Source organism: Microtus pennsylvanicus, chromosome 3 (assembly GCF_037038515.1).
Source record: "Microtus pennsylvanicus isolate mMicPen1 chromosome 3, mMicPen1.hap1, whole genome shotgun sequence".
In the NCBI taxonomy this organism is placed as follows: Eukaryota; Metazoa; Chordata; class Mammalia; order Rodentia; family Cricetidae; genus Microtus; species Microtus pennsylvanicus.
The window spans coordinates 120,567,543-120,582,340 of NC_134581.1; the positions used below are offsets into that span (position 1 = coordinate 120,567,543).

At 45.5% G+C, this 14,798-nt stretch overlaps 1 protein-coding gene across 6 annotated transcripts in view; it reads left to right on the forward strand.

The window, feature by feature from the left end:
- Positions 1-14,798, forward strand: part of Ndufaf6 (NADH:ubiquinone oxidoreductase complex assembly factor 6) — a 146,569-nt gene that overhangs the window by 115,968 nt on the left and 15,803 nt on the right. For 4 of the 6 annotated variants that reach the window (XM_075966986.1, XM_075966988.1, XM_075966985.1 and 1 more), the window contains 3 exons: positions 1,780-1,883; positions 4,494-4,616; positions 9,402-9,458. In XM_075966986.1, coding sequence (XP_075823101.1) covers positions 1,791-1,883; positions 4,494-4,616; positions 9,402-9,458 — 273 coding nt within the window. In that variant the 5' untranslated portion in view covers positions 1,780-1,790. The remainder of the gene's footprint in view (positions 1-1,779; positions 1,884-4,493; positions 4,617-9,401; positions 9,459-14,798) is intronic. The other 2 variants (XM_075966982.1, XM_075966983.1) reach the window with 1 other exon arrangement.

The following is a 14,798-nucleotide window of genomic DNA, read 5'->3' on the forward strand; positions in this document are numbered from 1 at the left end:
TACAAACATTTATGGTTTAACTACAACACCCCCCCCCCCCCCCCGCCCCCCTGTAGTTTGCCCTTCCTTGCTAACAGTGGTGTCTGGTACAGTTTTGTTTAAGACAGGGTTTTTTGTTTCTTTGTTTTGTTTTTAAAAATTTTTTTATTTTTAGTTTTTCAATATGTTTTCTCTGTAACAGCCCCGACTCACTCTGTAGACCAGGATGGCCTTAAACTCATAGAGATTCGCCTGTCTCTGCCTCCTGAGTGCTGGGATTAAAGGAGTGTGCCACCACTGCCCAGAGTCTTTATGTAGACATGGTTGGCTGTGTAGACCAGGCTGGCCTGAAAGTCATGCCCGAGTGCCATGACTACAGGTCTGTGCCACCATTTTGGTTTGTTGTTTGTTTGCTTGATTTCTGCTTTTTTGTTGTTTGTTTTTCAAGACAGGGTTTCTCTGTAGCTTTGGAGCCTGTCCTGGAACTAGCTCTTTTAGACCAGTTTGGCCTCAAACTCAGAGATCCGCCTGCCTCTGCCTCCTGAGTGCTAGGATTAAAGGCGTGCGCCACCACCGCCCGGCATTTTCTCCTTTTAAACAGAACCACCGCCTAAGGTTTATTAGAGTAACTAAATCACTTTGGATTTGATTAGGGAAATAAATCCAAAATGCGTTTGCTTCTGTGTTTGGCAGGTATGTAGGGTTTCCCTCCATCCTCCCAAGTACTGAGATCATAGGCTTTGGCTGACCCTGTCACGTTTGTTTCCTATGTTTTCCTTATGGTGCTGGAGACTGAACGCTGTACAACTGAGCTACACACTAGTCATTATATTTCTATATAATAATATTATATATAATATAATATCTAATGTATATAATATAGTAATTTATATACTAAACACAGCCTCTGGCTGTGTTTTCGAAAGCTGACCTTAAGCAGTTTCCTGCTGCAGCCTCCTGAGCACATACCACACCCAAGCTGTTGTTCTTTGGATGCTCACATTTCTGCAGACTCCTGTCAGGCTTCTTCCTGGTGTTGTTCTGACCAGTAAGTCTCTTTCATTCTTTGACTCTTTGCTGAATGCTCAAGACGTCTTTGGCTTGCTTTATATTTTTCCCGCCCCACTTGGGCATCATTCTTTCAAGAATGTCTGAGGTCTTAGGAGCCAGTGTCTCTATCCAGGTAATTGGTGTTATTCATTGATGCTGGGCGTGTGGAGATTTGTGCTTCTAGGCTCTTTTAGCAAATGCAGAAATACATGCACACATTGGTTTATATTCTTATTTCTGTGTCTATGTATATGTAATGAAAGCTTAAACTATTTTCTTCATACTTGCTCCCACTGTCTTTGCTGGTTGTTGTTTTTGAGACAGTTTCATGTAGCCTAGGCTAGCCTCAGACTCCTGACTCTCCTTCCTCGGCTTCTGAAGTGCTGGGATCACAAGTGTATGTCAACAGGTCCAGCTTTGCTTTCTTCTTTTGTAGCTCTTCCCAATTTTTACTAAAAGAAAAATATTCTGAAGCAATTACAAGTGCTTTGTAAATAAAGATAAAATATGGATTTCCTTTTTAACACGCTTGGAATGAGAAGCAGGTACTTTTTTTTTTTTTTAAGAAATACTTGTAGAGAAAGTTAAATAATTTAAGAACCAAGCAGCTGGTCTACAGAATGAGTTTCAGGACAGGCTACAGAGCTACAGAGAAACCTGTCAAATCTTCATTGTTCCCAGTTGATTTCTCAGTGTTGTGTGTGCGGCTTAGCCAGTGAAGCTGACTGCTTTTCTCTTGTTCTGTTGTAGGAAGCGGGATTATGAAAGTTACTTGTGTTCCCTGCTGTTCCCTGCAGTATGCCGAAGTTCTGTGTCTGCACTCAGGGCCTTCAACGTGGAGCTGGCTCAGGCTGGTATTATGTTATGATGTTGTAGAATATGCGCGGTACTCAACAGTGAAGACGGCGCACGCATGGCAGACATCCTTACCGTGTCTGCTAGGGGCTTTCTCTCCCTGAGACGACTCAGGCTTAGTTCAGTACCAGAACATAAAACTAGCTGGTGAATTTAATATCCCTGGAAATGATTCTGGATTTTTAAGTTTTTCTGAGTATATTACAAATTTGCAGTTAGCATTGTCTGTTAATTGAATAAACTAAGGAGAATCTTCCTGCTTTCTCTTAACATTACACACATGGTGTGTATATAGAAGATGGAAAACGTTGAGAATGTTCCGGACGCCTGCGTGTAGAGCACAGAGAGTCTAGCAGGCCCTGGCTGGTTTCTGTGTCAGAATACAGAGGAAGACTAGAGCCTTTTTCCTTGAGGGCAGAACATGAGCAGATACCAAACGTGTAAGATGGTGTGAAGCAAAGGGGCTGTAGCCGAATGGTCTTGGTCTTCTCAGGACAGCCAGTGGAGGGGTCAGACACCGGGAATGAGGAATAGGGAAGTGTGGGGTCTAGAAGAGAGTGGCACACGCACGCACACCACAACACGTAAGCACAGGAGTAGCTCAGGTGATGTATAGGACAGGCTGTTGCCACTGCTAGTGCCAAGAGTGTGCACCTCCTGGGAGACTGCCTTTCTGCTGGAGCCTGGCTGCCGCCCTCGTCCTCGGCTAAGCCTCCTTCTTCCTGGACACTGAGGCATCTGCACCATCACTCTGAGGTTTTTTGGTTATTTTTTTTTTTTTTGAGACAGAGTCTTGCTGTGTATCCTGAGCTTTCTTGGAACTCACTGTGTAGACCAGACTGCCCTCCAACTCCATTGCCTTTTTTGCAGAGATCTGCCTGCCATTTCCTCCCAAGTGCTGGGAATAAAGGTCTGTGCCATGCCAAGCTTCATGCAATTACACTGATACATAGGGATATGAGAGTAGGAAAATCTTTCTTGGTTTATCATTTAAAAAATTTATTTGAAAAATTTTATGTGCATGAGTGTTTTGTCAGCATGTATGTTTGTACACTGCATATGTGTCTTGTGCCCATAGAGGCCAGAAGTGGGTGTTGGATCTGGAGCCACCATATGAGCGCTGGGACCCAAACCCTCCACCAGAGCAGCAAGTGTCCTCAGCTGCCGAACCGTCTCTCCAGCCCTGTTGATTCACCAGTGTTGCAGATTTAGGACCACAGTGCAGGAGCAGTTCAGAGCTGATACATGAAGCTCCTGCCACTGGCTCACTTCCCAGTCCATCACAAAAACTGCTCTGCCCGTGTGAGCCAAGGATGCTCAATTTAACATGCATGCAGAGAATCAAAGCAATGCAAATACTCTAATGATTCTCAAAAAGCAGATTTGGAGACACAGAGTAGCAGCAGCAGAAGCCTGTTTGCTGAAGAAAATGACTGATTGTTTTGATTTTTTTGAGATAGGCTCTCTTGTAACCCAGGCTGGCTTTAAACTCGTTATACGGCTGAGGACGTCTGGTCCTGCTTCCGCTGTGTTGGGTACAGGTTTGTGCTACCCAAGCTTTCCACCCCTAGCTCAATAAACTAGTCATTTATTTTTATTACTATTAATGTGTATAAGGGTTTGCCTATGTGTGTGTGTGTCTGTATACCATGTGTGCAGCTGGTACTTGTGGAAGTCAAAGTGTATTGAATTTCCTGGAACTGTAGTCACAGATGGCTGTGAGTCACCATATGGGTGCTGGGAATTGAACCTGGGACCTTGAGAACAGTAGCCAGTGCTCTTAACCACTGAGCCATCTCTTCATCCCCGAGAAACAACTGAGAAATGGCTCAGTGAGTAAAAGTGCTTACCGCACAAGCCTGGCAGCCTGAGCCCGACCCCCAGAACCCACACACCGGTAGAAGGACAGAGCTGACTCCCACAGTTGTCCTCTGATCTCATTAATTTATATACGGTTTAATTAGGAATTTAGGCATGGTCTCCTTCTGTAGCCCGGGCTGGTATGGAACTTACTACGTAGCCCGGGCTGGTATGGAACTTACTACGTAGCCCAGGTTGGCCTCCAGCTCATGGCAGTTGCTTTACCTCCTGGATCCTGGGGTTGTAGGCATGAGCCACCACACCTGTTTATATCTTATGTTAATTAACAGCACCGGGAGGAATGTGCATTGTCAGGTTTACACGGTGTTGGCCCAGAAAGATGCAGTCATGTGTTGACCACCATAGTAATGGTGTGGGACAATCTGATTAGCTCAGAAGTCTCCTCACAAGACTTGGTGTTCAGACAATAATTGCTTCATTTGTTTGTTTCTATTCTGGGTTTTTTGTTTGTTTTGGTTTTTAATTTAATTTAATTTTTTTTTTTTGTTTTTCGAGACAGGATTTTCCTTTGGTTTGGAGCCTGTCCTGGAACTAGCTCTTTTAGACCAGGCTGGTCCAAAACTCAGAGTGATCCACCTAACTCTGCCCCAGAGTGCTGGGATTAAAGGCGAGTGCCACCACCGCCCGGCTATTCTGGGGTTTTAACCTAAGGCTTCCATACATGAGACAGACGGGCACTCTCCCACTAAGCTATGTCTGCAGCCTAGAGCTTTAAACTCTGCTTACAGGTTAAGGACTCGGTCTCTGAGAAAGCAATTGGACTGATGCGGATGCAGTTCTGGAGAAAAGCTGTGGAGGACATATACCGCGACAACCCGCCACACCAGCCTGTGGCTGCGGAACTCTGGAAGGTAACATGTATATATACACTTGACTTTGGATACCTTCCTCTGTTGTTCTCCTTGTGCGTGTGCGTGCGTGCGTGCGTGTGTGCGCACGTGATGTGCCTATAGGCTGTGTGTGGAGACTAGCACTTGTCTTTGGATACCTTCCTCTGTTGCCCTCCACCTTATTTTTTCAGTTCATGTTTCTCACTGAATCTAGAACTGACCATTTAGACAGACTGGCTGGCCAGTGAGTCCCCAGAGCTGCCATACACACACAGCTATATGGGTTGTAGATGTGTGTCACCATGCCTGACTTTACATGGGTGCTGAGGATCCAAACTCAGGCCCTCGCACTATCATAGCGAGTACTTTCCTCACTAATCTACCTCCCGAGCTCCGTGTTTTCCTTGGGGGTGTTTACGTGTGTGTGTGTGTGTGTGTGGCCAGAAGACAGTCTTTTTTTTTTTTGTTGTTTTTCGATACAGGGTTTCTCTGTAGCTTTGGAGCCTGTCCTGGAACTAGCTCTTGTAGGCCAGGCTGGCCTCGAACTCCCAGAGATCCACCTGCCTCTGCCTCCTGAGTGCTGGAATTACAGGCGTGCGCCACCACCGCCCGGCTCAGAAGACAGTCTTGATATCATTCTGCAGGCACCAGCCACGATCGTTGTTTTTTGAGACAGGATTTCTTACTAAGCTTGCGCTCACTAAGTAAGCTCATCTGGCTGCTCAGTGGGCCGCAGGGATCGCAGCTGGGATTACAAGCATGCACCACCAGTCCTAGCTTCTCCCATGGGCTCTGGGAGGGGATTCAGGTCCTTAGGTTTGGGTGTAAGCACTCTGCTGATTGAGCTATCTCACCAGATCCTATATTTCTTTTTTAAGTGGAATTAAATGTATCTTAATTATATTTAATTTTTGATTTTGTGTACGTGTATTGGGCGGGGAGAGGGGTAGGGAGAGAGGGAGGCCATGTATTGGAATGCCATAGCACACACACGGTGGTTTGAGGACAAATTAGTTCTCTTCCACAAGAGTGTTTACCTCCCTCCCATTTATGTTTACCTCCCGAGGCATCTTGCTGGCCCCATGTATTTTTTTTTAAAAGTGGAAGAAGGAATTTTACCTGTATATTATAAACTACTTATGTATTTTCTACACATCTGGTCGCAGGATGGAAACTCCAAGTCTGGTGCAATGGTATTAATGTTTCTGTTCTGTCTGCCAGGCAGCTCTTTTTGCCTGTTCTGACTCAGGCTAGGCAAAGGAAAGTGTTAATCTTGTGTGCAAGGAGACTCTCTGCATTGTTAGAGTGTGTGTGTTGCTGCTCTTTAAAAGGGCAGCAGGTAAAGCCAGGTGGTGGCGCCGCGCACCTTTAATCTTAGCACTCAGGAGGTAGAGGCAGGTGGAACTCTGAGTTCAAGGCCAGCCTGGTCTACACAGAGAAACCCCATCTTAACAAACAAGCAGCAGGTAAAAGCTTCCTAACCAAGCCCTGTGACCTGAGTTCATCCTTGCAACCTCAACTGAAGCTCCTTCAGACCCAGCTGTGGGTATTTTTCTCTTGATTGCTGATAGACTTAGGGGGTCAGCTCAGGTGTTCAGTGCCATCCCCAGGCAGCTGCTCCTGGGCTGTAAAAGAAATGCATATGTAAACAGAGAACTCTCAACAGAGGATCTAAAACGGCTGAAAAAGACACTTAAGGAAATGCTCAGCATCTTTAACCATTAGAGAAATGCAAATCAAAACAACTCTGAGATTTCATCTTACACCTGTAAGAATGGCCAAGATCAAAATCATTGATGACAGCTTATGCTGGAGAGGTTGTGGGGTAAAGGGAACACTCCTGCATTGCTGGTAGGAGTGCAAACTGATACAGCTGCTTTGGATAACAGTATGGCAATTTTACAGAAAATTAGGAAACAACCTACCTCAAAAGTGCCTACAGCAATGGCACTTTTGGGTATATACCCAAAGGATGCTTAATCATACCACAAGGACATGTGCTCAACTATGTTCATAGCAGCATTGTTTGTCATAGCCAGAACCTGGAAACAACCTAAATACCCCTTGATCGAAGAATGGATAAGGAAAATATGATGTATTTACACAGTGGAGTACTACACAGAAAAAAATGACATCTTGATATTTGCAGGCATGCAAATGTCTAGAAAACATTGAATGAGGTAACTCAGACCTAGAAAGACACATATAACATGTACTCCCTCATAAGTGGCTTTTAAATGTAAAGCAAAGAAAACCAGCCTACAATTCACAATCCCAGAGAAGCTAGACAACAATGAGGACCCTAAGAGAGACATCCATGTATCTAAACTACATGGGAAGTAGAAAAAGACAAGATCTTCTGAGTAAATTAGGAGCATGGGGATCATGGGAGAGGGTAGAAGGGAGGGGAACGGAGAAAAATGTATAGCTCAATAAAAATAATTGAAAAAGAAATCCAGATGAGCAGAAGCCAGTGAACAGCCAGCAAGCATACACTTGCGCGGGTTCTGCTGGAAGTCCCTGCTTTGTAACTAACTGCCTTGACTGTCTTAGTGATGAACTGAGACCTGGAAGTGTAAGCCAGCTCAGCCTCTCCTCCCTGCGTTTCTTCTGTCATCACAGCAGCAGAAAGCAAACTGGAACAAGCCCTGAGCTGCGTCAGCTCTGTGTGATCATTTACAGGCGAGTGTTCTCTCTTCCTCGCTTGTCTTCCCCTTCATTCTCCTTGTCCCTCCTTTCCCCTCCGTCTTAACATGTACACATACACACACACGTGTGTATGTATATAAATTCACACAAATAAGTCTTCCTAGCTCATTTAAGTGTGTTACATCATTTTCATAATGTAACACACTAAGTATTTGGGGACTTACTGATAATGGGGTATTTTCCTACCGGGTGTAGTAGTAGTAACTTTAATCCTAATTCCTAGGAGGCCAAGGCCGGAGGGCTGGAAGTCAGAGCCTATGCTGTGTGACAAGACCCCATCTCGAAAGAAAACATGCAGCTCCACCCCACCCCTGCAAAAGGTTTAGAGACAAGTCAGAGCAGCTTGAAAATTCAGTCTACTGGCCGGGCGGTGGTGGCGCACGCCTTTAATCCCAGCACTCGGGAGGCAGAGGCAGGCGGATCTCTGTGAGTTCGAGACCAGCCTGGTCTACAAGAGCTAGTTCCAGGACAGGCTCCAAAACCACAGAGAAACCCTGTCTTGAAAAAACCAAAAAAAAAAAAAAAAAAAAATTCAGTCTACTCTGCAACCCACCCTGTGTCTCTCTGGAGCCAGGATGACTTGGAACTCACCACGTATTCCCAGGCTGGTCTAGAACTTGTAGCAGTTCTCCTGCCTCAGCATTTTACATCCTGAAGTTACAGGTGTGCTTCATCATACCCCGTGTGACATAGAAGCTAGGATTTCCACACTAGGCGCACACTCTACCATGGAGTCCCAGCCACCACCTCCACCTCACACCCCATCAACATTTCTTTTTCTTTCCAGTTTTCTATGATTTCTCTGTGTATCCTGGTTGTCTTGTAACTCACTCTGTAGACTAGGCTGTCTGCAGACTCAAGAGATTTGCTTGCCTCTGCCTCTCCTGATTACTGGGATTAAAGGCATGGGCCACCACTGTTCATCTATTTTTTTTTCCTTCCTTCCTTTTTAAAAAAGATTTATTTAGCCATATATGTGTATGAGTGCTCTATCTGCTTATATGACTTATGCTAGAAAAGGATGTCGGTGATTGTGAGCTGCCGTGTGGGTGCTGGAAATTCAACTCAGGACCTCTGGAAGAGCAGCCAGTGCTCTTAACCACTAAGCCATCTCTCCAACCCTTTCAGCCATTTTCTTAAGAAGTATGGTCAGTCTTAACTTTGTTTTTCCCTTTCCATACACTCATTTTGGGTTTGTTGCAATATTTTCTCATTAGACTCAGGTTATGGATTCTTAGTGGAGTGCTTATAGGAAATGTGTCTTTCCCAGGTGTCCCTGCTGGAGGGACACACTTCCACCTGCCTTCCCCGGCACTGCTCTTATTTGTTTAGGCCTTGCTCTATAGCTAGGACTCAAACTCACAATGATTCTCTTCCTGGGACTCCCAAGTAGTGGGATCACAAATGTGTGGCGCCATGCCCTGTTGTTCTCAGGGTTTAAGGTGCTCTGCATTTTGGGGGACGTGGTTATTTTTGCTAACGAGACTCTGTGCTGTAAGAGAAAGACTGAATGTAGTATGCTAGGATTGAAGTCGGGTAGACAGGCAGTTCTCTACTGAGTTCTTGGTTTTATTTGAAAGTGTAATCAGGCATATGGGAGGGCTGAAAGGGAGGGAAGGGAAAAGAGAAATGCTGTCACTGGGTGTGTGTTTGTGTTTTAGCTTGGTTTTTTGAGACAAGGTTTCTCTGAAACAGTCCTGGCTATCCTGGAACTCACAGAGATCCACCTGCCTCTTCCTCTCGAGTGCTGGGATTAAAGGTGTGCACCACCACCACTCAGTATCATTATATTTTAATATCAAAAATAAAACAAAAAAAAATGAAGGCATCTAACATCCAAAAACAAGAAAAAAAGAAAGTTGAATCGCTAGATGTGTACCGGTGCAGCAGGAGGGAAGGCTGGGAAGCCATACTGAGCCTATGTGCTTCTCCGGATCACAGCTTTTCTCCTGAGGTCTTTTCAGCGTGTCTGCCTATTGGATGAGCTGTACCAAGTGTCCTCTTACTTACCTTTGCATTACTTGGTGTATTTTGTTCCTATCTAGAGAAGTCACTTCCTAGTACCTTCTAAACATTTACAACACCCTTGTTTTTTAGGCTGTCAAGAGACATAATCTAACTAGAAGATGGCTTATGAGAATCATTGATGAAAGAGTAAGTTGAAATTGTCTAAGTCTTAAATGATTTTCCCTTTTTAATTCTTAGGTTAATTATTCATGGAGGAAAATTTTTTGTATGCACATCCCTTGCCCTTAAGTTATTGTTACTATTTTTTAAGATGGTTAAATTTATGTGTATATGTGTTTTGTCTGCAAGTATACCTGAGCACCAGGCATATGCATTGCCCAAGGAATCCAGAAAAGGGTTGAATTTTTTGGAACTGCAATTGATGGTTGTTAGTCATTAGACATAGACATTAAGCTGAGAATTGACCCTGGGTCACCTGAAAGAGCAGCAAGTGCTCTCAACCACCAGGTCATCTCTCTGGCCCTAAAATGCCGCGCACTGCGGCTCCTGTCTGCGCTCTATGCGCTAGAACCCAGTTTGCGAGCTTCGGGCAAGGGGCTAGAGGTTGAGAATACACACACAGAGACAGGCCGACACACAGACTCTACAGTCAATGGTGAAAATCCCATCCTCTGATCCTCTAGGCAAAGCACGGCTTTTAGTCACTTCAATTAGAAGGCTCTAGACAGGGAAGAGCAGCTGAAGGCCGGGACTCATTAGGCCCAACATCTCCCCCCTAAATTTTTTATAAAAGAGAAGACCCTCCTGTCTTAGGTCATCTCAGAAGAGTAAACCCTTACCCGTCTTTGGGAGGCCCCTTCCCTGTCTTAGGCGGGCCCTCTTCTGTAGAAGTTGCCCGTCTACAGAGGAATCTTCATTGTTGGTGCAGTATTTGCAACCAAACCTGGAGTACATTCGAATTACTGGCCAATAGGCTCAGAAGGACTTGCTAAGTGACCATATTCTGCATTCTCATGCGTTGTCTGATTATTACACAGAATTCAGAGATGAATGTCCATGACAACAGGCGTTAAGATTGCCAGCAATAGGGTCCCCAGTTGCCACTGGACCCAGCCTCCCATTTGGGCTATGGTATTCATTCCTTTGGCTAAAACAGTTACAATCTGGTGTGCTAATTGTAACATTCCAAGGGTTATTCAAGTAACCATTGAGTTGTTTCACCATGTAAGAGGCATTAGCAATATTAACAGATGTCATACAAATGGAATGATAAAAGTGTGAACAAGACATTTGTTGTACTAGCCATAAGTCCACCTGCTCCTACAATAGGGAAGTCTCTTGATTTAAATTCGAAAGTCCAAATTTAATGTGGACACTCAGGACATTCTGAGTCTGGAGAGCATCGTTGACTTGTCTCACCTGTCTATCCACGGTGTCTGACACCAACGATGTTTGTGTCATTGCCAGTCCTGCAGCCATGGCTGCAGCAGCAGACACCACGATGACAGCAACCACTGCAGCTGTCTCTCCAGAATCTTGTTTCTCTCCATACAGGGTCATCTCAGTCTGCTTAGGCTTTTTGGTAATTGGCAGTGGTATGATGGCTGGTACCCGAACCAACAAGGCAGCCCTGGAGTGGTCATCCCAGCAGTCGCTCAGGCCACAGTTTCTGAAAGAACAACCAAGCATATCTTTTCCCCTAAAGGTGCTATTCCATACTACAAAAAGGAAAAAAAAAAAGAAAACTAAAACAAACACGGATTTAATAGTACCTGGGCTCTCAGAGAAATATCCCAAAAAAGAAAGATAGGAACTACACTCACTTGTATAGGATTCCTATAAAGTAATACTCATAGTCCAAAAATGTAACAAAGCATAAAGCATTCACAAAGGAAAAGGTTTGATTAATAGAAGCCTGTTCTATCCCCATATTGCTTAAAGCAGTTCCAGCTGTATAGTTTGAGGAATAGAAAGATGAATACAAAGAACTAGCTTGGCTCACTGATCAATACAAGGGGGTTTCTTACCAGCCTTCACACAGTGCTTTCCGCTTGATCGGGACTCACCAGGAGGCTCATCAAGAGAATGACAGGTGTCATTCTCAGGCTCATCACAGGATCCTTTCCCATCATTTTCCACAGCCCGCATATCACTCTGGACAAACCCAAATGGGCTTATCCGTTCCTGGAGGGAAAACACAAACAGCTCCTCTCACCCTAGCCAACAGGCTAGCCATCCGTAGCTTTCATCACCAAGGTGGCTTTTCAGGGGGGACACCTTTGTAGGTTGTGTTGTTAAGACTGCCCCCATCTCTGCTAAGAGATCACGTCCCCATAGATTGACAGGCAGGCCGGGAAGAACATATGGCTGCAAAAAAACCCCTTATGTCCTTCTTCATCATGTCATTTCAATATTTTTGAACTTTTTTGAGGAGTTGTTTGACCTATTCCCTGCAGCCGGACAGTACCTTCTTCCAAGGGCCATGCCTTTGGCCAATATTTTAAGGACAAAACTGACACATCTGCCCCGGAATCTAAAATACCATCAAAGCCTTTTCCCTTTATAGTTATTTTAAGTTGGGGCTGTTCATTTAACTGTGCAACCCAGAAAGCAGCTGTTCCAGGGGATCCAAACTATTGATTGCCACAGGCTCGTTTATTATTGGTAACCTTGTTGGGAATCAACACTAATTGTGCTGTCTGCTCACTTTGAGGAATTACCACCACCCCCTGTTGGACAGATGTCATAACCTTAATCTCCTCTTTATAGTCTGCATCTACTATCCCAGGATGTATTTGGATCCCCTTTAAAAGGGTACTGCTTCTGCCTAATATAAGTCCCATGGTACCTGGTGGTAGGGGCCCATGTACTCCTGTAGGGAGTGCTTGCACTCCCATTTGTGGAGCTAAGACTGCTCTGGCTGAGGCACAGAGGTCCAATCCTGAGCTCCCTGGTGTGGCTCCGACAAGGTCTGCAATGCGAAAGGATTTCTCTGCGGAAGGAACTGGACATGGCCTCTGCTGGGATACCGTCCTGCAGTCCCGCGGTCGTTGTTCCATACACTGAGGTTTGGGGGCCCTGGAGCAGGCCCTCTGCCAGTTTCCCTGCTGTTGATTAATGGTATGTGGCAGAGGTTTCCCATCTATATCTGTTTTAGAGAAACAGTCTTTAGCCCAATGTGCTCCCCTTCTGCATTTAGGGCACAAGCCAGGTTTCCTCCTTCCCTTCATTATCAGCTGTGGGCATTCCTTTAGAAAATGACCAGGAGTTCCGCAGTTAAAACAATTACGGCCTCTGGCCCTCTCTCCCAGTGCTCTTATGTTTCTCCGAGGTTGAATAGCTGCTGCTATAACCTGGCCTTGAATGAAATTCCCATCTATATCTCTGCATATCCTGATATATTCATTTAGACTCTTTGTTTTGTGAGGGTGTAATGCTTCCTTACAATATCATGCCTTGTTTTATCTTAGGCATGGCTGTTGTCTCATCTCCAAACAGTCTACCTGCTACTTGTGACAGTCTATCTACATAATCTTGGAATGGTTCCGATGGTCCTTGTAGAACTTTTGATAATTGATCTCCAGCTGCCCTGTTAGGTAGGGCCTTCCACGCTTTAGTGGCAGCTGCAGCTTTTTGGGCGAATATTCCGGGATCATACAGAATTTGTTGCTGCAAATCAGCATAAATCCCAGCCCCAGTTAACATATCTAAATTACGATGAGCTTGACCCACTAGAGCATTTAACTGGGCCGTTTGCTTACAATTTTCCCGATATTCCCCTCGCCGTAGGAGATAATCTCCCCCAGAGAAGACAGCACGACATAATTGCTGCCAATCACTGGTGTTAAATTCATAGAGAAAGATTCTACCATGGCCAATGTGAAGGGAGCTTGAGCCCCATATGCAGCTACAGCTTCCTTTATTGGCTTCATTTCTTTAAATTTTATTGCTAAATGTTGGCGAATTATTTGCCCCGGGTTGTTGGTGTCTGGCACCTCCATCACCCGTGCAACCATGTGTACAGGACGGAAACAAACTCCTTTGTTTTGTTCAGTGCCAGAGCCCCTACCTGAGACCACCAACCTTCATCATTATAGACTGGTGGGGCCGAGGGAGTTGGATGTGAGTCTTTTCTTACTCTATGTTTTGTCAGCTTTCCAAAGAGATTTCTTATTCCTTACGTATAATCTTCTCTTCTTCTTCCGATGAATCCTCCTCACTATCCTCCACTAGCTCTAAATCATCAAACTCCTCCCTAGCGTCCGACTCTTTTCTGAACAAAGAAAAGATACCTCCCATCTTAACTCCACAATATGTCCCCGTCGGCCAGGAACGACGCTGTCCGCTTACCTCTTGGCGGGGCTAAAACCAAGCGAAGGACATCAGGATCAACACATACCCCAATCCACCCTCACCTTCCGAGGGCGGCCTCTCAGCGTTCCCTAGTTCCCGATATCTTGGTGGGGACCTCCAATTGCCGCGCACCGTGGCCCCGTCTGCGCTCCACATGCTAGAACCCAGTTCGCTAGCTTCGGGCAAGGGGCTGGAGGTTGAGAATACACACGCAGAGACAGACCAACACACAGACCTTCCAACACTGGTACAAAAAAGCCCCTCTTTAATAGCACCTTGGAGGCTTAAATACCCTGCAGTCAATGGCCAACAGGTGAAAATCCCATCCTCTGACCCTCTAGGCAAAACATAGCTTTTAGTTACTTCAATTAGAAGGCTCTAGCAGTGAAGAGCAGCTGAAGGCCAGGACTCATTAGTCCCAACACTAAAATATTTCGAGACAGATCTCACCATATATCCCTGGCTGTCTGGAGCTCACTAGTGGCCCACCTAGCCCTGAACTCACAGCAGTGTCCTGAGTGCTGGGCACACCCTCATGCTCATCCCCAACATTTAGTGTCTGAAGGGAGACTTAAAACTAAAGCCCAGGTCTCACATGGGCACCTTGTTCTGGAACTCGTGATAGATCCTCCTGCCGCAGTCTGGCTGCAGGGGTCACAGGTGTGCTCCCTTGTGTCCAGCTGGACACTGCGCTGTTGACGCCGTCCTCACCTAAGCTTCACCTCCTCGCCGCTGTCTCCTCCTCCTCCAGTTAGTAAGCTGGAGACCTCAAACTGTGGTATTGGCAGAGGATGGACACGCAGGTCAGTGGTATAGAAATAGAGTTCAGGGGCAGGCAAACGGCTCAGCAAGTAAAAATGCTTGCTGCAGAATCCGCATGACCCGGGTTTGACCCCTTGGTCCCACAAGGTGACAAGGGAGAACTGACTTCCCAAAGTTGTCCTCTGACCTCTACATGTCCATGTGAGCCGCTGCACCTGCTGTCATATGCAGACACACCAAATTACATCAGTCAATTATTATAAAGAATTAAAAGAGTATACAAGCCGTTTATTTATAGTCAGTTGAGTGACAAGAGTATCTGGACAATTCATGGGGAAGATACTGTTTTTAACAGACAGTGCTGGGACCGCAGGGTGTATGCACCTGCAAAGACGGGCTCTAGGAGTGGTG